The 26,692-nt window shown below is 49.9% G+C and overlaps 1 protein-coding gene across 4 annotated transcripts in view; it reads right to left on the bottom strand.

The window, feature by feature from the left end:
- Positions 1-242: 242 nt before the first annotated feature.
- Positions 243-26,692, bottom strand: part of FUBP3 (far upstream element binding protein 3) — a 61,245-nt gene continuing 34,795 nt past the window's right edge. For 2 of the 4 annotated variants that reach the window (XM_054500784.2, XM_054500785.2), the window contains exons 4-19: positions 26,433-26,482; positions 25,908-25,979; positions 24,594-24,651; positions 22,420-22,582; positions 21,047-21,145; positions 18,504-18,608; positions 15,832-15,934; positions 14,956-15,056; positions 12,153-12,294; positions 7,892-8,052; positions 7,050-7,123; positions 6,658-6,738; positions 6,402-6,478; positions 3,955-4,026; positions 2,548-2,675; positions 243-1,581 (exon numbers count right to left, since the gene is read on the bottom strand). In XM_054500784.2, the coding sequence (XP_054356759.1) occupies positions 1,573-1,581; positions 2,548-2,675; positions 3,955-4,026; positions 6,402-6,478; positions 6,658-6,738; positions 7,050-7,123; positions 7,892-8,052; positions 12,153-12,294; positions 14,956-15,056; positions 15,832-15,934; positions 18,504-18,608; positions 21,047-21,145; positions 22,420-22,582; positions 24,594-24,651; positions 25,908-25,979; positions 26,433-26,482 (1,495 nt within the window). In that variant the 3' untranslated portion in view covers positions 243-1,572. The remainder of the gene's footprint in view (positions 1,582-2,547; positions 2,676-3,954; positions 4,027-6,401; positions 6,479-6,657; positions 6,739-7,049; positions 7,124-7,891; positions 8,053-12,152; positions 12,295-14,955; positions 15,057-15,831; positions 15,935-18,503; positions 18,609-21,046; positions 21,146-22,419; positions 22,583-24,593; positions 24,652-25,907; positions 25,980-26,432; positions 26,483-26,692) is intronic. The other 2 variants (XM_054500786.2, XM_063649957.1) reach the window with 1 other exon arrangement.

The following is a 26,692-nucleotide window of genomic DNA, read 5'->3' as shown; positions in this document are numbered from 1 at the left end:
TGACAGGGAAGGGGAGCTGAGCCCAACCACGGCTCTCAAGTCAAGCTGTCAAATCATACAGAGCCATTAAAATAAAATTAGCTTAACGAACTAGCTAGACATCTAGGCTGTGCACCAACGAAGGCGGGCAGACGCAGTGCAAGATGACGGGCGAGGCCCGCAGGAATCCTCTTTCCCTCTCGGGTGGCCTCGGGCAGGGGCAGAGGGATGAACCGGCGAATGGAAAGCAAACAGGCCAGAAAGACTTTGCCCACAAGATGCCTTGTGGAGATTTTATTATATAGAGTGTAAAATGAATTGTCAGTCAAATAAAAAGAACGCTTTGTTTTCTTAAAAACCCCATGCATAACATTTTCCAATTGTCTTTTTTAATAGTTAGACATTTCAAGCATTATAAGAAAAATGAGGAGAAAAAACCAGAAACTGTAACTTCAGTACATTTCAAACGGAATGTCCCTCAGGTCAATTAGAAATGCAAGAAAAAATAGCTTCAATTCCGTTTTTTTTCCTTTAAAAATACATGTTATCTGTACAAGATACACTACAGTAAACACTGGAAATCATATTATCCCTTTCATTAAATCAAAATTATTTAATTCATAATGTGGTTAATACTAGATTTATTTATTCATCTAGTTAATCTGACAAAATATTAAGAAAATATTTAAAAGAAAAAAGCAAACAACACCTTGGAATTAAAAATAGTTATAACTACATTTTTATACGGTTTAATGTTCCACAGTGTGTTAAAAGTTATATTGAATTTCTTAATATTAAAAATAACAGTATTTATATTTCTGAGAGAATAGAGAAAGGTTTTTTGTTTTGTTTTAAAAACAAGCTTGGAGGTCTTAGATACACAATTGCAACTGGTAATGGAGACATAAAAAAAGTATGCTAAACACATGAACACATTTTTATATTACCCCTTTCAAACTCTAGAAATTATACAAACCCTACAAAATGCCCCTCCCAACCCCTGTTGGACAGCAATACAATTATCTGTCTCAATTCAGAATTCACATCATTCATTACAATACATAATAGTTCAGTTTTTTTAAAAATGCAATAAAACCAGACAGCCAAGATACGAGAAATTAGAAGTAAAACATTAAATGAATTTACACGTTTAAGAATACTTAAATACTGCTTTAAAATTTTTAAAAAGAATTTGTTACATACCACCTAAGACTTCCAAGCCACTTTCTGTTGCAACAGAAAAAACTGCAAATAAAAAGGACACGAAACAAAACAAAACAAAACCAAAACCATCATGTTGAAATGTCACAGCTCTGAGGCACATTCTGGTGCCTGACTTTGTAGGTATTGCTCCAAAAAGAATCCCAGAGCTTATACATTTGAAATAACAAAAATAATGAAACAAAAATGATCAGCAATTTTTAGTAACTAATTTTCCCGATTTTTAGAAAAATTCCGTTAATCTAAATATAGTGTTTCACAGAACAAAACAACGGTTCTTCATCAAAAGATCTGCAAATGTAAAAACCTCTGTTACAAATAGGTTTTCTTTGACAATGATTTTGAGGGGAGAGTTGGGACGAGGACACTGTCCTACTGCTCCTGTGGGCGGAAGGGAAGAAGAATTAGTCCGTGGTGGCAGGTTCTCAGGTCTGTGTGCCAGTAAGGAGGTGACAGGTCACCCTCTCCCCTCTGGCGCCACGCCGGCACCGACACACACAGACAGGGCCGTGTCCCAGCACCTCCCCGGGGTCTCGCGTCACGGGAGCTGGGCCAGACAAAACCTCTGCTGAAGAGGAGGTGTTGGGCTTCTCTCTCCACTAGGGACTTGGGGCAGGGAAGAGCGGACAGTGGGAGCCACGCTTCTCCTCCGTCGCCACCAGCCCTGACACCTGTTTCCCCAGGACCAGACCCAGACGGCCAATTTGGCAGTGAGAGGCCCAACCAGCTGAGTCCTGGGCCAGGAGGTAACTGAAATGCTATCCATGAGGACCTGACTGGCATCAGGTGGGAAATGCGCCCTGTGGGAACATTTGGACGTCTTCCCTTCTTTAATAAGAAATCCGTTTTTGGCCTCTGAACAGAACCCTCTAGGTTGTGCACAGGAGAGGAAAGCTGGGCTCTCCCCCCCCTGCCCTCTCACTGCCTCCTGCTGCTGCCCGGGCATGGCTGACGGCCTGGCCACTCCACCCTCCTCGAGAGCAGGCGCTGGAGCGCACCCTCTGCACTTGCTCCTTTACAGTTAGGGAAAGTGAGGCTTAGAGGAAGAGAGAGACTACTAATCAGCCCTGAGGTCTGGGGCCTGGACTTGAGGAAAGATCAGGCACTTCCTTGTAGGGGCTGCACCCCCAATCCTGCCACTTGGCCTAAACTTTTTTTCTCCGGAGCGAGGAGGGACAGAGGGGCTGGAGCCGGGCTCTCAGCAGATGCAGCCTCGCTGAGGAGCTATGGGGCCCAGAGGTTCCTCCTAGCCCAGCGCTCTCATCCTGGGGTCAGGAAACACAGGAGGCTTGGGAGCAGGGGCTTGGGGCTAGGGAGTGGCGGCAGTGCTGGTGATTAGCTACAGACCTGGCTGTGGGCCTGCGCCTGCCCTAACGTCTGTCCGTAGAAAGCGACCTGCTGTCTGTAATATTCTGCCCAGGCCATTGTGTAGTCCGGTGGGGAGCTGGCCTGAGGAGCAGCGCTGGCGGCGTGACCTGGTTGACAAAGGAGGAAACACAGGTTATCGGGAGCGGAGGTGCACTGGGCAGGACCCTTCCCAAAGGCCCTAGGCATCTGCTCTCCCTCCGGACAGCTGGAAGGCAGGGAGGTCTGGGAGGTGGGGCGGTGAGGCTGGTGCTGCAGGAGCGCTTGCTACAAAAGGTGCTGTTAGCCTCTTGTTGCCCGGCCCCTGCTATGCCTGTGAAGACCAATCCTCACGCCTGCCTTCTCTCTGCGGAAGCGCATTCTCTGCATCTGCCTGCCTGCCCCTTCAGCTCCCAGGGCCCTGTGACAGACAGAGAAGCGGGGATCCTGGGGTGGGGGTTGGGGAGAACAGGAGTGCCCAGCTTGGGTGCCTGTGATAGTGTCCAAATCCTGTGAACAGCTTCAACACAGGCCCAGGGGTCTGGGAATTGGGATTTGGGGAAGACTGGGCAGCTGAACTTATAGCAGGTCCTCTGGTGACCATGACTCAACACCCCCACCTCCAACCCCTAGAAGAGCCATGAACCTGGCGATGATGCCAACACCAGGGGGACCATTTCTCTGGTGGCCTTCAACCCGATCTCTTCCAACCAGCAAGAAACATCCTCCAAACACAAGGCACATGAGATACCTCTTTAAACAAGCCCCCAGTCCTCCGGTCTAGTAATCGTGGGATATATCCCGAGAGTCTGGTCCTGATTTTATGTGACTCCCCAAAGACCTTTTGCTTGTTGGGTCCCTCGCCCTGCTCTGAAGGCTGGTTTCATTTCTGGTAGTCAGAAAACGGGCCTACTTAAGAGGAGAAACTAAGCACCCAGCTCCAATGCCCAGGTAAGGCCTTCTTCCCTGAATCTCACCACCTCTCCTCATCTGCCCTGAAGCACCAAGACAGAGAACAAGATGCCTGGTTGGTCTGTTTGCCAGCCAGGTGGCACCCAGCTGGAATCTTTCGGTCCCTAAGGAGACCAGACGCCAGCTGAGCCCACACTTCCAGGTGCCACGCCCACCTCAAGTCCTTTGGAGCCCAGCAGGCGGAGAATAAAGAGGAGGGGATGGCAGGCCTGTGCCGAGTCGCAGGGCAGCCTGTGGTCACGGACTGACTATGCCCAGACCCTGACAGAGAGAAGCAGGCAGGTACGGGGTGGAGGACGGAGGCAAATAATGAGATCAAGCCACACAGGGAAGGCATTAGGGAAAAAAGAGGTGACAGTGAGCCTTGGACTCTGAAGTCTCTGGGCTGGAGGGGACTGTGCTGCCGGGAGCCACAGGTTAGGAGGGCCGGGCACTCACTCTGTTTTTTGTAATAGTCTTCCCAGGCCTTGCTGTAGTTGGGCTGGCTGCTCTGCGGCTGGCTCTGCTGGCCTGTGCAAAGAACATAAAAGCAGTCAGGCCTTGCGGGCTCCTCACAGCCTCGGCCCCAGCCCGCCAGCTGCAGGCCCTGCCCTGCACTCCTCCACTTTGCTCCTGGCCACACATGGCTCCGCAGCCCTGCCTGGGAAGGAGATGGCAGCTGGCAGGGCTGGGAGGAGAGGTGTAACTAAGATCACTGTAAGGGTGGGGCTGGGCACACGGGGCAACTAGCAAGGCTACCCTGACTCTCTTCAGATGGGGACGTGAGCTGTGGGTCCACAGATGGGGGGCTTGAGGGCCACAGCCACTTCTGTTCTGAGGCTCCCCAATCAGCCTTCCAAAGGACAGAGACTCCAGAGGCTGCTGACCACTCTCTTCGCGTGGCCCTCTGTTGAAGGCCCGGGGGCTGTGCCTCTGGACCAGCGGAAGTGGAGGGGCCATGTGGACCAGGGGTAGGCAGCACCAGTGGGCTCCTGGACGCTGTCCAGCCTCAGGCCGGCTGGGGTAGGGCAGAGGGAAAGGGGGTGCATGTGTTAGGGTGGTCCAGCCCTTCTCTTCTATGCAGGACCCTGGGTTCACCCTCTAGGCTATGTGGGCAGTGAAGACTGGGGGAGGCGGAGAAACAGCCAACATGGGGGAACAGAGCCTCAGCACCCTGCCACGCACAAGAGGGGGTTCAAAGACTTGACCACAGTGGCGGGTCAGGACCTCTCCTTCTGCCCAGGCTGGGGCTGGCTCAGATGTCCACCTGCCAAGGCCCACAAAAGACCCCCTCACTGTCTTGTCTCCTGTAAGGATTGCAGCCTGAAGCAGGGAGGAAGGGCGAACCACTGCAGAGAGCACGCAGCCAAATGCTTTCGCCACTAGTTCACTTTGCTGCAGACTGAGGAGCAGTGTGGGGGAAGAAGCAAGCAGCCGGAGGAAGGAGGGAAGGAGACGCCCCGCTTCCTCCCACAGGGGCAGGGCAAAAGCGGGACACAGGCAGCAAACACTCTTCCCTCAGATGCGGAGGGTGCCGGCAAGCAGGACTTCGCTGCCAAACAATATTTCACCAACCCAAACCGGTTCTCAACTGCAAAACCCCTGAATAAACAAAAAAAGCCAAGCTCCACAACATGAGATGAAGGCTGCCCAAGGGCGGCAAGACCACTGGGTGCCTCCTGCGCTCTCCCTTCCTTAGCCCACAGGCCTCTGCCAGTTCCACCCGCCAGGGGGCCGTTTCCCCTGAAGGCCTCCCAGGCCTCAGTGTCCCCAGAGTCAATCCTGGCCACCTTGCTGCCTGGAGGATTCTCTCAGACTAGAACAGCAGGTGAGGAGCCGAGGAAAGGAAACAGGGTCAGCCCCCGTGGCCAAGCGAGCAGAGGGAAAGGGGATGGATGGTGGGATCTGGGTGCCGTGTGGGTGCTCACCGCAAAGTGTTCTAAGATATTTGAAAGGTTTCATAATAAGATACTGGGGAAAAAAGGGAAGAAACACAACTATACAACTTCAGAGCATGCAAGTACTTTAGAATTCAAACCCAAACCCTTGATTTTACACGTGGCAGAAGTGGAGCTCCAGAGAAGGCAGGGCGTGCCTAAGGCCACACAGCACTGGCCTCAGGACTCTGTGTAAAGCTGAAGTGGCAGAACCCCAGAAAGGGGGCTCAGGCCCTCCGAGCCAGGCTGTGAGGCAGGGCCTGTGGCCTGGGTGCTGTGAGAATCTGCAGACACTGAAGAAAGCCTTTCCAAACACAGGACAGAAACTCCAGATGGGTCAAAAGAACCTGGATCGTACTAAGGTTAAGGGTTCTGCTCTGCTTTGTGAAGGCCACGCCAGAGGGGCTAGACCAGCTCTGAAACCCAACAGTGGTTCCTGAAGCGGCTGTGGGGACAGAGTGGGCGGCGGCTTTGATTCCCACCAGGACTTTCTCCTTCACAAGCAGTCTCCCTGGAGAGGCGGGATGCAGCAGAAGTCATTCCCTAGCTGTTTGCTTCTGAAAAGTTCAGGAGATGGAAGCCTGAGAGGGGAGAGGAAGGCAGCCACCCAAGGCAGGGGGAGGGAGTTGGGGGGCCAGGAGCCAGCCCCCCAGGGGGTGGAGAAGAGGAGGAGCAGAAGCTGGCTCAACCCATCCCCACCCATGCATGGGGAACAAAAGTGACAGAGGCCCAGAGCTCTGAGGACAGGTGGGCCAAGAGAGGGCCAGCCCAGAGTCCTTTCTCTGAGCATGCGCAACCCCTGGTACAGGCCTGCAGGAGGGCCCAAGCCCCACCCAGAGGGCTCCTTGTCATTTGGGGAGGGGTATCCTGGGCCTGCTGGCTGAGTTGAGCGAGGGCATTTTGGCCCCAGGACTTCTGTGGGCCGCAGCCTTTCTGGAGGGCATGCACTCCCCGCCCCGAGTCACTTACTTGGGACCTGCTGTGTGGGCTGCTGCCACGCCTGGTAGGTGCTGCCCCAGCCCTGGGTCAGAAAGGCCGGAGGACCACTGTGGATGACAAGAGAGTCACTCGTTCCTATAGGGGGCAAGTCACCCCTGTCGTCTCCCTCTTCACTGCTCACCTCCCTCATCCCAGCCAAGCATCACCGGACCCTTGCCTGTCGGCAATAGCCAAGTGACCACCCTAGTCCCGTCTGTCCCAAACTGAGTCACAGCAGGTCACCTACCTCACCGGGGTGCTGTGGGGGTTCCCGTTCACCTTGGCAGCCATGTTTGGGAAGCACCCGGAGCTCCTTGGAGGAAAGGTACTGGGAAAAGGTGAAAGAAACAACAGACTGAGCGCCTCACAACAGACGGCTCGTCCCCTCCCCGCAGCCCCAGGGCACTGAGGGGGTGGTTGGGACAGAAGACCCTCTGCCCTCTGAGAGGCTCCCACCCCATCGCTGAGGTCAGTGAGTGACAGGCCGGAGGGACCGCTGGTGAGAGGAAAAGAAACAAGTCCTGCCCATGCCCAGAACTTCAGGCCTTGGCTGGCACTCCCTAGAAGTAGCTGGAAAGGACAGGGGATCTCTTGGGAGCGAGTGAATTCTCCCAGGCAAGACTGATGCAAAAGACTCACTTTTGATGAGGTGGGGCAGGTGGCTGGCTGAATGGACTCTGTCCAAAGGCTCCAGGTGCTCCGAGATTGGTCCCCTGTGGGGGCACAGAGGGAGCTCTCAGCCGCTGTTGGCTGCACACCTCTTTCCTCTGCCCAGGCCCACCCCGAGGGAAAGCCCAGCTTTTGGGGGGATGGAGTCGAGTGAAGTAAGGACACCTACACACTCACACTAGCCTTCCTTCCCACAGCAGGCTGCGCTGCAGAAATGGCTTCTGCCCTCCAGCGACCAATACCACCACACAGCCAGTCCTGGCACCACCACAACTGCCCTGGTATCACCCTGGGGGTAGGGACCAACCTGCTTGACTCTCCCGTCAACTTAGGCTGGCCCAAGGCTCTTTCTGCCATTCTACGTCCCCATTGAGGTGAGCAGTGGCCCATCTGTCCTCCATCAACACTCCCTTTCTTTATCTGCCTTGAGGTGCCTGAAACTAAAGCCAGAGTCAATGAAAGCTGCCTGCTGGGCTGGCCGCCAGGGCAATGCCAGCAGAGTCCCGGGGCAGCGTGGGGGGAGGCTGCCGCCCCAGCCGCTCATCTAAGCCCACAGGGGAACGGCTCTGGGGCCTCGGCTGCTGCGGCCTTGGTGAGTCCTGCCAGGCTTCCTTCATTGCTTCTGGGCCTGGCTCTGGCACTCCCTGGGTCTCCGACCCTCCCCTTCGGCAAAGCAGGAGGGGGCTTGCCCTCATGTGATGTGAGAACCCACAGGCACAAGAAGCACAAGGTGGCGGTTAAAGCTGGTACCTTGGACATCCAAAAGAAAACAGCTATGAGTAAGCCAGGTGGGGGAAGGGCCCTGTACGTACGCCAACTTTCTCATCTATGAGCTGCCTGGCCACCTCGATCTGCTGGGGAACCCCCCTGATGGTGAATCTCCGCAGGTTGGGGTCGCTGTTGGGAGGGGGGTTCCTCTGAAGCTCCACGTGCGCCCCTGACTGCTGGTTGATGCTTTTGATGTTCTCACCCCCTGTGGACAGCAGAACACAGGCAGAAGAATAAGCAACTACTGTGGCGACCCCTGAGGCTCTGGGACACTTGGCTCCAGAAGACGACTCGGGGGGATTTTGTGCACGTCAGCACTTGCCCTGACAGTAGAGAAGTACTCTCTATTTACTCCAAAGTGGTTCCAACTAAACCCAGGGCTCTCTCACTTGCAAAACTAGCTGTTTGGAGTGAAGCTGGACTTTCTCTCAAGGCCAAGCTGAGGCCACAGATGCCATGTGAAACCTCCATGTGAAGGTCCTGAGTGGCCCAGTGACCAGGTCTGGGCTGAGGCCTGTGGGTCTACACCATGGAGCTCATCCTTGGGGGCCAGCTGTGGGGCTCCCGCCCAGCCAGGGATGGCACTGCCCTTCTTAGCACAAGAATGGTGAGCGAAGGTCCCCTCCATGACAATGGGGCCGTCAGCCTGGCTGTAGGCAACATTCTCCATAGGCCAAACAGATGACCACAGGCCCAACCATGCCTGGAGCCCACTCAGGCCTTCAGTATCCCACCCTGTCACTTCTCAAGTCCCTGCCTCCTCCATGGGGTGACGGTCTAGACAGGCAGTGCAAGGATGGGGTGGAGGTCACAGAGGCCTGGGTGGAGCAGGGCTAACGAAAATTTAGTTGGTCTCTTTCAAAAACCTGCAAGAGAGTCTCAGTCTCTTAATGAAATTTGCGTAATAAAAGCTCCAGCAGCGTAACAATAGTTGGATTCTTCTTCTGAAATTCACAGAACTTGCGGATCTGCTCTGCTCAACTCCGCGGGGGATGGAGTGTTGCTAGGAGGAGCCAGAATACAAGGATAACTTGGAGCACAGTTTGGAAAAGTGGAGAAAAAGGTAATCTGCTCCAAAGCTGGTATAGGGCAGCAGTGAGCCCGGGCGATCAAAAGCAAAGGCCAAGGGCCAGTGTCGGCCCCTCCGCCATGCCCACCGTAAAAAAAACAGGCCCTAAATGCCATGTGGCACCTCACCAAGATACCGTCCACAATCCTCCAAACACTCCAAGCTCCCCTCTACCTACTGCCAGAAAAGCCCTGTCTCAACAGCCTGTCAGGCCAGTCGGGAGGGGACGCTAAAGGCAGACACAAGAGCGTCTTGCCAGGACTCTACAGAGGTCAAGGAATGAAAAAGGCAGGTGGTCCTTCCTGAAGGCAGCAGGGGCAGCCCTTACAGGGGAGAAAAGACGCCAGGAGACATGGCATGCAGATAAGGTCGCATGCAGAAGAGGCTGGTTAAGTTTAGGGTGGTTTTAAATGTAAAAAACAACCAACAAAACCAAATGTTGTGCTTGTGATTTCCTTAAGGTACTGCTGGAGTTTCAGAGAAGCATCCCTGCATTTTCCACCCTGGCCAGACCCGCCTGTCTGGGGACACACCGGGCCAATGCCCACAGCTCTGATTTCCTCTGGGCTGGTGCAAGCCCCTCCTAGGGGACCTTTACCTCTGCCCTTTACTTGGAGGCCATGGATTTTATCTTCTCTGCGCCATGAAAAGCAGGCTCCTAGGCAATGTTTTTTGGGGAGCAATAAAGAATAGAGACTTGGCCAGGCGCGGTGGCTCACGCCTGTAATCCCAGCACTTTGGGAGGCCAAGGCGGGCAGATCACCTGAGGTTGGGAGTTCGAGACCAGCCTGACCAACAGGGAGAAACCCCGTCTCAATTAAAAATACAAAATTAGCCGGGTGTGGTGGCGCATGCCTGTAATCCAAGCTATTCGGGAGGCTGAGGCAGGAGAATCCCTTGAACCCCAGAGGCAGAGGTTGCAGTGAGCCAAGATCACACCACTGCATTCCAGCCTGGGCAACAAAAGCGAAACTCCATCTCAAAAAAATAAAAAAGAATAGAAACCAAAATGGAGACCATTTCCATAGGCACACCTAAGACTCGAGGGAACCCTACCAGCCTCCACCCAGATCCACTTGGTCTGGAGGCAAAAGCACAAGTACACGAGTGTCTGCGACTGAGAATCCTGTGGTCCCCAGACAGCCGAGGCCCCGGCCCTCCCCACTGTGCCCTGGGACCCTCATCCCCAGGCCTTGGGCACATGCTAATAAGATGAGGAGGCGCCACAAAACCTTGTGGGGCCGGAAGGAGTTAATTTAAGTTCATCTTCCTTCAAAATGAGGTCACTAGCTTGGCACATGGTGGCTGTCTATAGACTCATTCAGCAGCCCACTCCATTCTTCTACCTGATGGGGGGCAGAAGTGCCCCACCAGTGGCCCCCCAGCTGGACGTGAAATCGTAAAGCAATTAATCAAACCTGCTAAAAGGCCTGGCTGACAAGAGCAGGCTGGCTGTGCTATCTGTCAATGTTGCTGTGTTTATCATGGAAATCCAGCAGGGGCCAGGGAGGCTCTGCGTCTGTCCAGGCCAGAGGCCAAGGAAAGCTGGGCCTGACTGCGTGGGGCTCCTCTCTCTTGCCCAGGCGCCCATCTCAAGGAAAAGAGATGTCTCACATGGGCACTGAGCGGGTGTGTGTGTGTGTGTGTGTGTGTGTGTGTGTATGTGTGTGACATAGAAAGACCCTCCCGTATCCGAGACGCTAATTAGGCTTCTTTAGGCTGCTACTCAAGCATGGGACACAGACCAGTTACTGCTTCGTTCTCATCACTGTTTTCTAGGAATCACTCAGGATGACTTTGTGGAGGACCAACTACGAGGGGCTGCTCTGTGAGCACCAAGGGTTCACTATGAGAACCTGTCATGGTGAGGCAACAACGCTCAGTCAGGGTTTAGAGACACAAGCAAATGAAAACTTCGCTGACAAAATGGTTTGCAAAAGGCCAAGAAATCTAGATCTAGCTAATCGTCAACCTACAGGCATCAACTAGCTGCAGTCTCACAGCGGTCAGGCTGACGGCCTGGGTAGTGTGGGACTTCTGGCAGCATCTGGCGCAGGCTGCAATATCCCCAAACACTCACCAGCCTGCACACCTGCCGGCAAATGAACACGAACCCATATTGTTCCTACCCAACTCTGAGTGGTTCAGCATCTAAAAGACAACACAGTTTCTTGCATTTTGCAAGAGCATAAGCCCACAGTGCCTGTGAGCAGGGACGAGCGCAGCTCCTGGGAGGTGAGTGTGGAGGGGCTCCCACCTGCCCAGCTCTGGAGGTCTCTGCTAGTGAAGCATCCCCAAGTCCTGCCTATCCAATACGAGTGCCCCTCAAGCAGCTAAGAGGTATTTGGTGATCAAAGAAATTTAAGAAACTCTGGAGAGACGACTGTTTTCCCCACATGCTGTCAAATACCTCATGAAGGCAAATACGAAACCCAGTGACAACAGGAGCCCCCGCTGGCAGTGAGGCCTGGCTCAGAGCCCCACGGAAGCCGAGCCCTGCTGCCACACTGGGAAAGGCCCCACAGCCTCGGCCCTGGTCTCAGTAGCCTTTCTGGGTCCCAGGGCTAGCTAAGATGAACTGCTGCCAATGGCTGAGAAATGTGGCTGCTCTCTCCTGGTTCTCAGTGAAGGACAGGAAGGAGCTACAGTAGCCATGAATGAGGGTTTCTTCCTAATGTTCTCCAAAATGCCCAGAAAAAACTAACAAATCAATGTTTATTTCCCTCCACAGAGAGTCCGTGACTCACGGTAAATATGCAGAAAGGATGAAAACCATTTTCACATGTTATGCGGATCAAGACCAAATACTCAAACCTGGTAAGGGAAAGAAGTGACACACTGTCGAGAAGGAATTTTCACTGAGGATACTGTCTCAACTGTCCCTCTAAGTTCCTTAGAGGTGAGTTAATTGCCAATCAGTCGACTGACAAAGGCCCCCCATCTTGCACAAGGTATCTTTTCACCAAGCTAAGCTGCCCTCAACAGGCAGGGAGTTTACTGCTGTCTCTTCATACTCACCAGAAAAAATACACTTTGCTCCTCACAACAGGCCCGTCAGCAGCCTCAGAGAACCATGCCAAGCAGGGTTTCAGCAGAAGGTGGCTACTGCCTCCAAACCGGGCAGCCCCAGCCTGCAGCAGCAAAGGGACTTCACCAAAGGTTCTGGAGGTCCTGTGACCTGCCTTCCCTCAAGCCAAACAGCTGAGGGGGGATGTGAAACCCCAGCTGCCTCTTACCTTTGCCTATGACGAGGCCACACTTATCGGCTGGCACTGTGTATGTTATCTCCTGGACGCCACCAGGGGCTCCCACGCTCCAGTCGCCACGGCCACGACCTCTTCCTCTGGCTGCTGCCAGGCCTCCAAAGCCGTCTCTTTCCTGGAAAGATCACAGGGCTCTAGTGACCTCTGCCACTGCCACAGCACCACTGCTCCTCTCTTTTCCAGGGAGGAGGTTAAGTGACAGGATGTAATCAATGCCACCCATTAGAACCTAGCACCTTTCCACACTTCCCATTCTGAAGGGCTCTTTCAAGCCAGAATTAACACCCATCACAAGTGTACCTGGGGAGGACCTGTGCAGATGAACACACGCCGTTACATAAACAGCTCAAATGTATCCAACAGAAACAGGCAGACACAAACTCCAAGGCCGAAGCCCAGCGGCCTTTCTCCCTGGAGCTTTCCTCACTGGACCCCGATCTACAGGCATCAAGAGCTGGTCTCTCCCTTGCAGCTGAGGCCCCCCTTTCCTGCGGCGGACACATACTGGGCCTATGGGAAGCCAGATGTGCACAGCCTGCTGACCCTCCCCGACCAGGCACTGCTATGAGTCACAACACCTGGCACTCCAATCAGCAAGAAGGATAAACGGATTTTACTCAGTTTCAGAAAACTCCTTGGCTGTTGTGCCCCCAAGCAGCAGCAGCAGCAACAGGTTCAAGAGTGACCATTCAGGGCTACTTCAGAAGGGAGGAACAGAGGGAACCTGCCAGGGCCTCCTTCCCATGCGGGGCTGGAGAAGTCTCTGAATCATTCTCCCACTGTTCACCCAGCAGAGAGAAAAACCTAAATCTAACAGCTGACAGAGGAAGAGCCCTTTCATTGAGACGGCAGCAAGTCTCATTCCAGCCGCTGTCCGCTGAGTCATTTTGGAGCTGCAGTATTTAAACTCTCTTAAATATGGAGGGTGAACCTGGTCAAGCTAAGAGCTATTTCATGGAAGGGAGAAGCTGTACAGACTTTTCAACACACTGAAGAAATGCTGGGCAAAACCTGCTCATGTTGATTCAGAGTAAACTGAACGTTTAACCCAGAATGTAAACCAGTAGAAAGCTGAGACAACTGGAGTGCTTTTCCCCCACACTCTGCTTTTATGAGAGGCAACTGCCAAGTAAACAAGGCAATTTTAGAATTGATGTTCACACACGCACACGAGCGCACAGTCAACTTTCTGGGTATGCCACAGATCTCGAAGAAAAGGTTTTCTCCCAAACATCTCACAGCCTCTGCAGCGCAAGGTTCATAAACTTTTTTTGTTTTTTTTTTTTTAAGACAGAGTTTTTTCTCGCTGCCCAGGCTGGAATGCAACGGCGGGATCCTGGCTCACTGCAACCTCTGCTTCCTGGGTTCAAGCAATTCTCCTGCCTCACTCAGCCTCCTGAGTAGCTGAAACTATAGGTATGCGCCACCACGCCCGGCTAATTTTGTATTTTTAGTAGGCACGGGTCTCACCATGTTGGTCTTGAACGCCTGACCTCAGGTGATCCACCCGCCTTGGCCTCCCAAAGTGCTAGGATTACAGGCGTGAGCCACCACGTCCAGCCAATTTTGTATTTTCAGCAGGGATAGGGTTTCACCATGTTGGTCAGGCTGGTCTCGAACTCCTGACCTCAGGGGATCCGCTTGCCTCGGCCTCCCAAAATGCTGGGATTACAAGAGTGAGCCACTGTGCCTGGCCAAAGTTCATAAACTCTTGCTACAAAAAAAAGGATGTTAGAGATCATTTAGAGCAGGGGTGTTCAATCTTTTGGCTTCCCTGGGCCACACTGGAAGAAGAATTGCCTTGGGCCACCCATAAAATACACTAACACTAATGATAGCTGATGAGCTTAAAAAAAAAAAAAAACCACACACACACACGAAATCGCGTAGCATTTTAAGAAAGTTTATGAATTTGTGTTGGGCTGCATTCAATGCTGTTCCTGGGCTGCGTGCAGCCCACAGGCTGAACGAGCTTGATTCAGTGGCTGTTTTATAAACTTGTCTAATCTTAAGAACTGCCTGGGTCTCTAGTGAAGACCCAAGACCCTCCCTTGGAAATGCTGATTCAGTAGATCTGGAGTGGGGACCTACACATTTGTAATTTGAGTAAGAACCACCAGATGGCTCTTAGGGGATCACATGGAGAGCACTGCCTCGTGCAAAGCACCCTGAGTCTGCTGCTGGGAACACCAGACCCAGAGGTTCAAAGGCTGCTCCAAGGTCACATGACTGATGGCAGAGCTGGGACTATAATTTCCAATCTCTCGATTATTCTTCTGTTCTGGTCATTCTCAAATGTATCCTCAGTCCTACCATCAGTTACAGGGGTTCCTAGCACTGTCACACAAGCTGGCTCACAGTCCAAAGATGTGCATGAAATCAAGTGCATGAAGGCAGCTTTAGGACTCTGGAGGACCCTGAAGTGCCTTCTACCACTAAGACTGGATTTCACTAACACAGATTAACATTAAATACACTTGATTATTTGAAACTTGGCGACCAATCTCCATGGTATTTCCCCACATGGTTTAAATAGCCAGAAACTTACTGTGTAAAGGCAATCTAGATGGTGAGGTAAATAAAGGCAGAATAATTAATGAGCAGAAAAAAATACCAAGAAGGCAGGAAAGAGGCTGATGTAGAGAAACTGATGGTTTCCCATAATGTGACTTGAGACGCCTCAGGGTGACAGCTCTATGGTGCTGCACCGAGAGCCCCGGGTAGCACTTTCCACTTCTGCAGCCCAAACACTCACACTCCGCAGAGGTGGACCCACCTGGGCTGTAAGAATCAGCTCGCTGATGATATGCGCTGCATGCTGACACCGATCCGGAGGGCCCATGACCTGGGCAGCTCTTTCTGGACTAATCCCATCATCTGAGATGTCAGGTGAGACGCAGGATTAGAAAAAAGCCCAACGTTAGAAGCAAACAAGGATTAATCTGATTCCCAATCAATATTCTTACCCATGGTGCCAAAAGGGGCAACAGGAATACTGCCAGCTGCAGGGACTCTTTCGGAGTGATGTGGGTGATAGGAAAATGTGTGTAATTATATTGTTTCGCACGTTTCAGTTCAATGCTCAATTCTTATGCAATTATAGCCATTTAAAAAATGTATCATTAAAGAACTAAAACAAAACTTGACTTTAAAAAAGCCAAGGGAGTCAGAGCAGAGCTATGGCAACAGCTTCCAGAGAAGAGCCTGTCATGTTTTCCTCTTTTCAGACCACATCGAAAATTTTGCTCATTAAGGCAAATTTATAAAATTTAAAAATTTGTCCTTTATTCTAAGATGTTTTGTCTTTGTATGTGGTTTTAAATTATCTCCCATTTAATAAAATCAAAATAATATATATATTTTTTAAAATTTTACTTGGCAAAATCAAAAGCTGACATACTATGCATTTATGACATACTATGCATACACTCCAAGGAGAAAAAAGAAAAAAGGCCTGGAAATCAAAGGTGACGGACATGTATCCGGGGAGGGAAAAGAAGGCTGGGAGAAGAAACTGAGATTGGTAATCTGGTAGCAGAATGTTGCAAGGATGAGAAAGGTGAAGTATACATGAACCAATAGCCAAGCCCTTGTTTTGTAAGGTGTTTTATCATCCTTTTAACACTAAGGATTTTTGAATCATCAAACCCACCTGGTTTAAACTGAATCCTCACACCAGCATCATTCTGGATCTTTTTGATCATTTCCCCGTTTCTTCCTATTACAATCCCCACAGCAAACCTAGGCACAGATACCTAGGCACAGAGAAACCAAACCACATCAGAACTTTTCACAAACCTGTCTTTTTAAAGGGCACCTTTTTTTTTTCTTTTTGAGTCTGAGTCTCGCTCTGTTGCCCAGGCTGGAGTGCAGTGGCACAATCTCAGCTCACTGCAGCCTCCGCCTCCCGGGTTCCAATGATTCTCCCACCTCAGCCTCCGAGTAGCTGAGAAAACAGGCGCAGGCAACTATGCTCGGCGAATTTTTGTATTTTTAGCAGAGATGGGGTTTCACCTTGTTGGCCAGGCTGGTCTTGAACTCCTGACCTCACGTGATCCGCCCACCTCGGCCTCCCAAAGGGCTGGGATTACAGGTGTGAGCCACTGTGCCTGGCCAGGACACTTTTTTTTTTCTTGGAGATGATTTGTGGAGTCTTGCTCTGTTGCCCAGCCTGCAGTGGCACGATCTTGGCTCACTGCAACCTCCACCCCCGGGGTTCAAGCAGTTCTTCCTGCCTCAGCCTCCTGAGTAGCTAGGATTACAGGCATCCGCCACCATGCCCAGCTTATTTTTGTATTTTTTAGTAGAGATGGGGTTTCACCATGTTGGCCAGGCTGGTCTTGAATTCCTGACCTCAAGTGATCTGCCTGTCTTAGCCTCCCAAAGTGCTGGGATTACAGGCGCGAGCCACCACGTCCGGCCCAGGAAACTTTGTTTTAACACGTAACTTAGTTTTTTGTTTTTTTGTGTTTTTTTTGAGACGGAGTCTCGCTCTGTCTCCCAGGCTGGAATGCAGTGGCACGATCTCAGCTCACTGCAAGCTCCGACTCCTGGGTTCACGCCATTCTCCCGCCTCAGCCTCCCGAGTAGCTGGGACTGCAGGGGCCCGCCACCATGCCTGGCTAATTTTTTTATTTTTAGTAGAGACGGGGTTTCACTGTGTTAGCCAGGATGGTCTCAATCTCCTGACCTCGTGATCCACCCGCCTCGGCCTCCCAAAGTGCTGGGATTACAGGCGTGAGCCACCACGCCTGGCCGCAACTTAGTTTTTATTATAGTGCATTCCTGGAAATGATATAATAAAGGACATTTTTCCCTTTTAGGAATAATATTGTGGTTGAACTGCATTCTTTTTTTTTTCCTTTTTTCTTTTTTTCTGAGATGGAGTCGCCCAGCTCTGTCACCCAGGCTGGAGTGCAGTGGCGCCATCTACGCTCACCGCAAGCACCGCCTCCCAGGTTCACGCCATTCTCCTGCCTCAGCCTCCCGAGTAGCTGGGACTACAGGCGCGCGTCACCACACCCAGCTAATTTTTGTATTTTTAGTAGAGACAGGGTTTCACCACATTGGCCAGGCTGGTCTCGAACTCCTGACCTTGTGATCCACCTGCCTCTGCCTCCCAAAGTGCTGGGATTACAGGCATGAGCCACCACGCCCGGCCTGAACTGCATTCTTAACTGTTAAATGCATCCAATTTGAGATTTGATCAAAATGGTTATAAAAATGAATAAGCCTTATAGATAAAAGATGAAAAATAGTAATTTTGCCTTCCAATAAACACACCATACACACTGTTACCCAGGCTGGACTTGTTACCCAGGCTGGATTACAGTGGCGTAACTGTAGCGCACTACAGCCTCGATCTCCTGGGAGGAGTAAGCCTCCCTCCTTAGCCTCTAGAACAGCTGGGACTATAGCAGTGTGCCACACTGGGCTAATTTAAAATTTTTTTTTTGTTGTTTTGGTAGAGGTGGTGTCTGGCTATATTGCCCAGACAGATCTCAACCTCCTGGCCTCAAGTAGTACTCCTGCCTAAGCCTCTCAAACCACTGGGATTACAGGCGTGAACCACCATGCGTAGCCCTAGTGGTACTTTAAAATGTATTTTTTTCCTTCATTTTTCTTTTATTGTGGCTAAAATATACATAATATTTATCATTTAACCACCTGTAAGTACACAATTCAATGACATTACATACATCCACAATGTTGTATAACCATCACCACCATCCATATCCAAAACATTTCATCATCCCCAACAACTCTGTATCCATTAAACAACGACTCCTCCTTCCCCCAGCATCCGACAGCTTCTACTACTTTCTGCCTCTGCATCTGCCTCTTCTAGGTGCCTCAGATAAGTGGAATCGTACAATATCTGTTCTGTATCTGTCTTATTGCACTAAGCATACTGTTTGTAAGGTTCATCCATGTTGTCGCATACAACAAAATTTCATTCTCTAGGATAGATTCTGACCCCATTGCAACCTCATCAATAAATACAGGCTGCCGAGTTTGATAGAATCATGAGATACATCACCAAGAAAACCTGAACTTTGGTTTTTACCTGGGCAACTGGTTAACCTCTAAAGCAAAGCTTCACAACCAAGCGAAACGGCCCCATGGCCTGAAGTGCAGCAGCTCCCCTCACTGCAGGCTCTGCTGCTCCTGCCCACCCTCACACCCACCCTAAGAAGCCAGAGAATTCTTAAGGTTTTGAGACAAAAGTTAACTAACTTGCTCAGGGTCAAAGAGCTAACAAAAGTGTGACCTACAACTTTAGTCCTCATCTCATTTGCCTACTAACCTGTAATTTAAGCATACCTCTATACTGCCTCCTCCCATTCGAGAGTTGAAATCACCACGTACACCCCGAAAGTCAGCTTGGTCTTTTTCTCGGATAATCTCTAGTACCATTTCTCTTGCTTGCTGCATAAACACAAACAAAAAGCATTATGAGAAAAAATTCCTGAAAAAAGATACATCACCAGGTGAAATTTCAAGATCAAACCCTCTTAACTTGGGTTTAAAGGCACTCAGCTGTAGGACAATTCACTTATTGCTTATGGGACATGTAGGGGATGTGTGTATCGTATCTTAAGTGATGTGTTCTTTCCACTGCCCAAATGTCCACACAGGCAAGGGTCCACCTTCTATAAAAAGCCTCAGTTGGGTGAGCACATCTGCGTGTGGTCAGAAATGGATTCCTATCACCCCTAGGTGTTTTTAAATTTTTAAATCTTTTTCTTTCGGATCAATGAAGTGGATTGACCTAGGTGTTTCTTGATGCCATTTCTTTCTAGCAGGAAGGGGTGTCTAAGAGCGCCCACTGAAGGCAGGTCCATGAGACAGAGAACTTTGCCCAGGCTTTACAACACAGAGGCACTCCAGTAAGTTAAAAAGAAAGGCTGAAAGCCAAATACATTGCTTGAAACAAACAACAACAACGACAAAAAAAGGGCAAGCCTATCTTATTTCTATAACCTACTCGTGAGACTTCCTTGTGGACGTCACTATATCCCAGGCAGATTCAAGTGTCCTTCTCCCCAAAACACACACTTGGCAAGTCTATCGCTGCATGTTGGCCAACCCATGCCAATACCAGCCACACAGGAATCTGCGCTAAAGACCTACTGTACCTTACAACTCAAGGGAATGTGAGAACTGTGTCTAGGAAGAAACAAAACAAACCCGTCAGCAATTTAAATCTTAGGACAATCTTAGGACATTTGGAGAAATCTGGACATGTACTGGATACCAGATAATGTTTCAGAAGTACAGTTTTCTTAGGCCTGGTTATTCTTAGGAGACACATGCTTAAGGATTTAGGGGTAGTGTTATAACATCTGCCACTTCAATGGTAAAGAAACACACACACATACACACACATATAGCAAAATGTTAGGCAGGTTGAAGAGATATATAGGTGCCCTAAGTACAGCAGGCTCCATCTCCTAAATGAAAAAAAAAAATGAAATACACAGTTTTAAAATTTAAAAATCACTAAAACCCGTTAAGTTAAAATTATTTTCCTGCAAATTTATGGGACATTAATGATGTATTCTTTGCTTGGGGTTTTTCCCTACAAAAGACACCATCAAAGGCTGTGACAGAAAAAGAAGGCCTCTGAGGGAGGGCAGCCAAGAGGCAGGCACTCTGTGGCCCCCCCCCACAGGCCTGGATCCAACACCATCACAGTACTGGAGCCCACGGCCGGACGCTGAGCAGGGTGGGGAAAGGCGAGAGGCAATCTGGTTCCTTAAATGCCCAACTGTTCACACTGAGAGAAGGCTGGGAGCTCTGGAGGAGGCAGCGTGTGGGGACTCTGGCCCGATGGAAGTGAACGACCGTATCACTGACTGGAGGAGTCCCCAGGCAGAACCATGCCCACCACTGCCCTCACTCCTGTTCTAAAACTGTTATTGTACAGGTGTGCCTTGACCAGCTTAGCTGAAGGATAGGGTTCAGAATTGGTGGCAATATTTTGCCAGGGACTGGAAACTTTCACTGATCAAAACCCAGTGCTCCCAGAGAAGACCCATTCTTGATGGTGGCCTGGCTCACCAAGGAGCATCACCCCGGAGCTACTCTGAATGTGGCAATGCCAAGACAGGCTGCAGGTGGCAGAAAAAAGTACATCTGTGTTTCACTGAGGACAGACAAAAACCCTACACCCTCCGCCCACTTGAATTCCTGCTACTAGCAAGAGTTGGAAGGACAGAACTACCCCAGGGGATAGAAAACCAAGTCCCTTACTGCTTCCAGCCAGCGGGGCTGTCCCGCCTGGCAGCTCGGGGCGCAGGACTCTTGCTCGAGGGTGCCCAGGCACTTGGGTGGCTCTGGTGCTCACCCTGTGCTCACCTCCAACCTTAGCTGAAGGGCTTGCAAAATAAATCCAGAAGAGAACAAGCAAGTAAACGCCAAGCAGAGCCTGCATCTCAGCTGACCCCAGGTCAGCAAATCAAAACTGCACCTGGAAGGATGACGTGGGGGAAACAAAACAAAAAACCAACTGTCCCTGAGCCGTGCCATCAGCAAAAGCTCGGAAATGTTCTGCACACGCACAGTCCAAAACAGTCACCACCAGCCTCAGGTGTTACTGGGCATTTGAGATATGGCCAGTATAAATGAGGAGCTCAGTTTTTATTTAATTTGAGTGAATTTAAATAGCCACAAGTAGCTAAGGACTCTGGTTTTGTGCAGCACAAACCTAGATTCTTTCCATCACCAAACTTTGTTAAGGAGAACAGTTTACCTTCAATAACAGAGCAGCCAGTTTCACAATTCCTTGAGGAAGATAAAAGCTCTAGGGTACCACCAAGTGATAGCCCCACAGCAGGACTCACCTACCCATGGCTCTTTCCTACCTGTACTTTAAATGCATCTCCAGTGATACGAAGAGGCTTGTCTGCTCCCGTGGGCAATGGGCCATCCTGGATCATGACCATCTTCACCCCTGTCCGCTCCTGTGGGGAACACACACCGGCACAGCCCTCATGAATAATGCAGGGCAGCACAAAATCGGACCCAGTCACACCCACAATAAGTCCACATCCCACCTACCACCAGGGACTGCCTTCCAACCTGGGCCATGAAGCTGGCTTCTGTGACAGCAGACATATAGGTCGGGTAAGACCATGTCCAAATGTGAGATGTAAAACCATCTCCTAAAATGATTCCGGTCCCTGGAGCATCTAAGCACTAAGGAGCTACTTTTACTGAATGCCAGGCACTTGGCACACACTCCATTTCACATTATGTGATTAGAACTTCTGCAGAACTGACAGTCAAGTCCTGCCATCTTTCTACTTTAGCACATACGGCCCTAGGTCTAGAGCTAATGAGTGGGGGACCAAAACTGGGAGGCTGGGATCCCAAATGATAAACTCCCTGAGTCTACATTAGGACACCATCCTTACAACCAGGACCCAAGGACCGGGTTATGAGATGGCACGCAAGGGAAGCCACAATCCTTTACTCACAACTGCAAAATCCCTTTTCTGAAAGAAAGTTTACTTATAATTCATTTGGCAGCAAAACTGAACTCATGTCAGTGTATTTTTTGCCTTTTCCTGAGTGTGAGTATTATTCTATTTAGCTACAGAAATATGCATTTGATTTCAGGGTACAACCCCAGAACTTGCTGGGAGTGTCAAATTCTGAAACCTGTTTGGTCCCGAGAGTCTCAGATGAGGGATTCTGGCACTAACATCAGCTAATGCTCATGGAACATTCACTCAGTAACAGGCTCTTATATAAAAAGAAAAGAACGGCTATTATTTTAGCTCCATCACAACAGTGAAGCCTGCACTTGCCCCTTTTGACACACAAAGACCCTGAACCTTCAAAAAGTAAATGAACACATTTAAGATCAATCAATTAGTGAGGAAGAATGCTGGGTCAGAGCCTCTGACTCCAAATACTGTACTTTTATCTGAGATGCTGTCCTATGATGATAAAAGCAGCCCTCACAGAGCTCACTGCCAAAAAGGCTGCTCAAAGTTCACAGGGGCCCCTGATAGGGCACACCTGCCCCAGTACTTGGCATCATATTTGGCATCAGGCGTGGCCGTGGTGTATGTTCAGAAGCTGTCTGTCAAATGGAGGAAGGAAGCCTCAGCACAATGCTGCGCAAAGGCAGCCCAGCCAGGGAATGCCAGCCGTGAGCAGATCTCCCGGGCCAGGAAGCTGAAGACCTGCTGCGAGCGGCCGCTGTGCTCCGTGCTCCGGGCTCACACACCTGCAACTGCTTGATTGTTTCCCCTCCTCTGCCGATGACCAGACCCACTTTAGATGCGGGAATGAGAATCTCCTGGATTGTGCTGTTGCTGTCTATGTCATTATGAAAGCCAGGTCCATTTCGACAGCGGTCCACAATCTGTCCCAGGAGCCGTTTGGCTTGTCTTTGGGAGGGAAAAGAACCACAAGAGAACCAGCATTAAATGGAGGCTCTAAGTGTGCAAGACAGGGAAATAGCACTGAGGGAAAAACCTGCGGGAGTCAGGGCAGCCCTCCATCCAGCTCCAGCTCCTGCCCCCACAACCCGGAGGTCTCTCTGCCATCTGCCACGCTACCGGGCTGGAATTTAAAAGCAACACACACCACAGTACCAACGCTGCGACACAGAGCCTTGCCGCCCCTTTCAAGCCTGCCCTCTGCTCATGCTTGTGTCTCCACAAAGGTGTCGTCTCCTATTAGGATGCCGGCTGCTCTGGAGGCAGAGACCATCTTTCATCCCTTCACATCTCTCTGTTCCCCCATCCAGCATGACCCTTCTCACAGAGTATACTCAATATACATTTGTTAAATAAATGCAGGCAGGAGAGAGCGCCAGCAATGAGAAAGATGGGAAGAAAGCAAGCAAGGATTAGTACTCACTGTCTGAACTCCCATACTCCACGCTGCTTCTTCATAACCAACAACACTGCTCTATGACTTTTAAGCTAAGGCTATGAATCCCAGTTTGGTTCCAAGAGGTGGGAAAGGGGGAGGCGGTGCTGGATGCAGCTGTGCACTCACAGACACCTGCTTTGGGCTTTCCATGGCAGCCAAGTTGGGACCCTGCGTGTCACGTGTCCTGCTATTTGTGTTGATTTCTTGGGCAGCGGGGGAGGGCAACTGCAATGTTGTGACAGCACAGCCCAGACCACCAAAGTCATCTGCTGTGCCAATTTCCTCTTCTGCACCAGAATTTCTCCTGGTTGTTATTTCTCGTATTGATTCTCTAAATTGCCACACACAATCTGCTTTTTGGTTTCTCTAATGGAGAAGAATTCAGCTACTAAACAGGCTGGCTGTGCTGCTCATTGAAGACAATGAAATTTGTTTCCTCCTAAAGTTATAATCCCACTGCCTCTGCTCCTTGGGTAGACAGGAAGCAGGAATGGTTAGAAGAGTAGGAAGAAAGAAGAGAAAGGCAGGAAATAGATGTTGCCTTTTGTAGTCTTGAGCCTTTGTGTACAGAATCAGCTTTGTGTATCTTCCCAGTTACAGCAGCTTTTTAATATTTTGCTTGTGTACTAGATTAACCTGTGTTGGAAGAAAAATGCTTTGACTCCAGCAAACCATCCAGCTTGCCCTGTAATGCACACCTGCCAGCGATATTTATTATGGTTCACTGCTTGCAATGTGATGGCAGAACAAGAGAATTTAAGCTCATCTAGACTCCCTGAGACATGGAAACAATAAAACAACCCTACCTATTGAGTCAGATATAATCTTAGCACCCCTGTCCCCAAATGCAGAACTGCTCCGTAGATTGAAGGACAGCGAGCAGGCTCTAAGTCAGTATGTTTCCCTTTCCCAGGAGATTCTTGGATTTATGACACCTGCACCTGGTATAAGGTTCTGAGTATGTGAGTAACAGGGTAGGAAAGCAATGTTAGTCTTAAGGCTGTTGCAAGGGCGCCAAAAGTCAAGACATCCTCTGGCCAGTCCGTACGGCCCTCTGAGTAGAGCAAAGGTCACGAAGAGTTGATTCATTTGGTTCACAAATATCAGAAGGGTAACGGGATCAGCCTCCAGCCAAAAGACCTGGTACCAGGATTCTCAGTGGCTCACCAAGTGACTGGCTTACTAATCCAGACCTGCTCAGGTAAAGGAGGTGTTAACAAGGAAGAAGTAAGTTGATTAGAGCATTCAGGTGGGGTGAATGTACACTCCTGAGACCCTGGTTTGAAGTAGATGTTATGACAGCTGTGGGGTTTAGAACAAAGGTGATATCTCGTGTATTTAAGGTAACAAAAACCCCTGGCACAGTAACCTCCCAGATTTTTTTCCTGTGGAATTATCTACCTGTGTGGCCAGACTGCAGCACAGACTCACAGTGTTCAGTAACAGTGTTGCCCTTCCATTTCTCCCCATTTGGGGAAGGAGGAAGAAGAGTGAAAGAAAAAGTAAATAAAATAAACTTACTCAATACTTTCTGGGGTTCCGGTAAGTACACAGGGCCTCTCTGGAATCCCAGAACTCTCTATAAGAAGAATCAAGAAGATGAGGGGTGTTGGTGGGCACCGGGCACATGCACCTCTGCCTCTGTAAGGCTCTCTCTAGGGCTGCTTCCTACGCCAGCCCCGCAGAGGCCCAGGCTCCCAGAAAAAGACAGTTTGCTTCCACTTGTGGACAGAACATGAAGCTGGTAGCTCCACCCTAGATTCTCGAAGTAGAAACAAGTCCCACAGGGGAAGCTAGAAGGACATGACAGAGGTCTGTGAGTTGGTCCTGATTACCCATCTCAGCTTCACTTCTGACCCACTCACATGCTAGTAATTGTTTCAGTCACTTTATCGTGCTATTCCTCAGTTTCTCCATTTGTAGTTTAATGGTCATTTGTCTGCACACGGCAAATAAGCTAGTACTCTAGGAAGGAACTTCATGACATGCACATCAGGACCATACCACTTATTGCATGAATGTCCCAAGAGATCAGTGACATCTATGTGGAACTGGGCCATTTAGAGAAACACATTACTTTCTAACACCACACGTGATGCCTCATTTTGTTCCTAAAAAAATTTGCTTCTTAAAATCCTTCCTCAAAAAAATGAAAGAGAAATAGCTAACAGGAGTTACTGCCTTCAAGACACTGTAATAAGTATCTTTTAAAAGGACAAACATTTTTCTAGTCAAATGTCCTTCAAACCCCTTCCTTTGCAATGGAAAGAGGTCAAGCTCAAATTAGATGACAAAACCATAAATAAAAAATTGTTCTTCACTCCATCTCTCTCCATGTTGCATGGTCAAAAGGGACCCAGCTAGGAAAGGTCATAAGACATGTTCAGTGAGTGCTAATTCAGCCAGGACCCCCAGCTATCCTCTTCCCACAAAGGGAAGGGACAGTCTCATCCACGGGAGCCTCCCCTGATGCACGCAGTCAAGGAGTGACCCCAAAGCCATAGGATTCCTACAGGCCCCACTATGCCACTATGTCTGGCATAACATTCTGGTGCAGAAAACATAGGTCCTAGAGTGGCAGGTGTTTGGGAAGGGGCCATGTCTGGCCACAGAGCTGAGGGAGGGTTTACCCCAGAAGCCAGATAGGAGGCCTTATCTCCGGGCCCACCTTTGCTCTGATCCTTCTGGTTCTCATTTAGGAGTCCAACTCCCAAAGTGCAAGGAAAACACCAATCGCATATACTTACCCAAGCAACAAGCAAAGTACTGAATCTGGAAAGTTTTGCAAAATACTGATTTCTATAAAATTGATATCTATTTTTAAAAAGCCCTTACCTGAAGCAATCTGAATTTTGCAACCAGATTCTGCTTGAATCCGTGAAATCTGCTCACCTCCCCTGCCGATAACTGAAACAAATTGAACAGGGTCAGAATACACGCCCCTATTCCATATTTCACTATGCATGAATGACTGAATTAATTCCACAAACTGTGACCCTTGGCTCACAATACTACACATCGAGTTGGTCCCCGTGAGCGCATCTCCACTCTTTGGGCATGATGGCAGCAGAAAGCCCGTGTGAAACAGCCTACAGGCAGAGGGGATTCGAGCTGAGGTGAGGAGAGGTGGGGAAGGGGGGGGACATCCACGGCCCAGTGCTCTGGTTTCTCCCTCAGCCTGAAGAGACCTGCGGCATTTCAGAGCTGTGGGGAATGGCATGTGCAAAGCATTCTACTACAGTTGATACTCACAAGAGAAATTAAAACAAAAAGAACATCCTGGCAAAGCAGCTCAGAAAAAAAGAGAGAGAAAAAGAAGAGACAGGAATCAGGGAAAAAGTAGACAACATGGATACTTACTAAATCCAACCATTTTGTCAGGCACTTTGAATTCTTCCGTTATTACCGTCCTAAAAACAAAGAACATTTTGGAAAAAATACAGAATACAGACTTTTGCAGCCATTTTAGGTCCCCAAACTGCCCATACTGGCAATGTTGCAAGATAAAAGCTTAAAATACATCAGGCCAATTTGGCCAACAAATCCACCACCATCTACAAAGAGTGTCACATAGTGAACCCTCTGGTCAATCACTCCTCCCAAAGATCTAAGCCTTTCAT

The sequence above is a fragment of the Pongo pygmaeus genome, chromosome 13 (genome assembly GCF_028885625.2).
Source record: "Pongo pygmaeus isolate AG05252 chromosome 13, NHGRI_mPonPyg2-v2.0_pri, whole genome shotgun sequence".
NCBI classification, from domain to species: Eukaryota; Metazoa; Chordata; class Mammalia; order Primates; family Hominidae; genus Pongo; species Pongo pygmaeus.
This window is presented reverse-complemented; position numbering and strand designations above follow the sequence as displayed.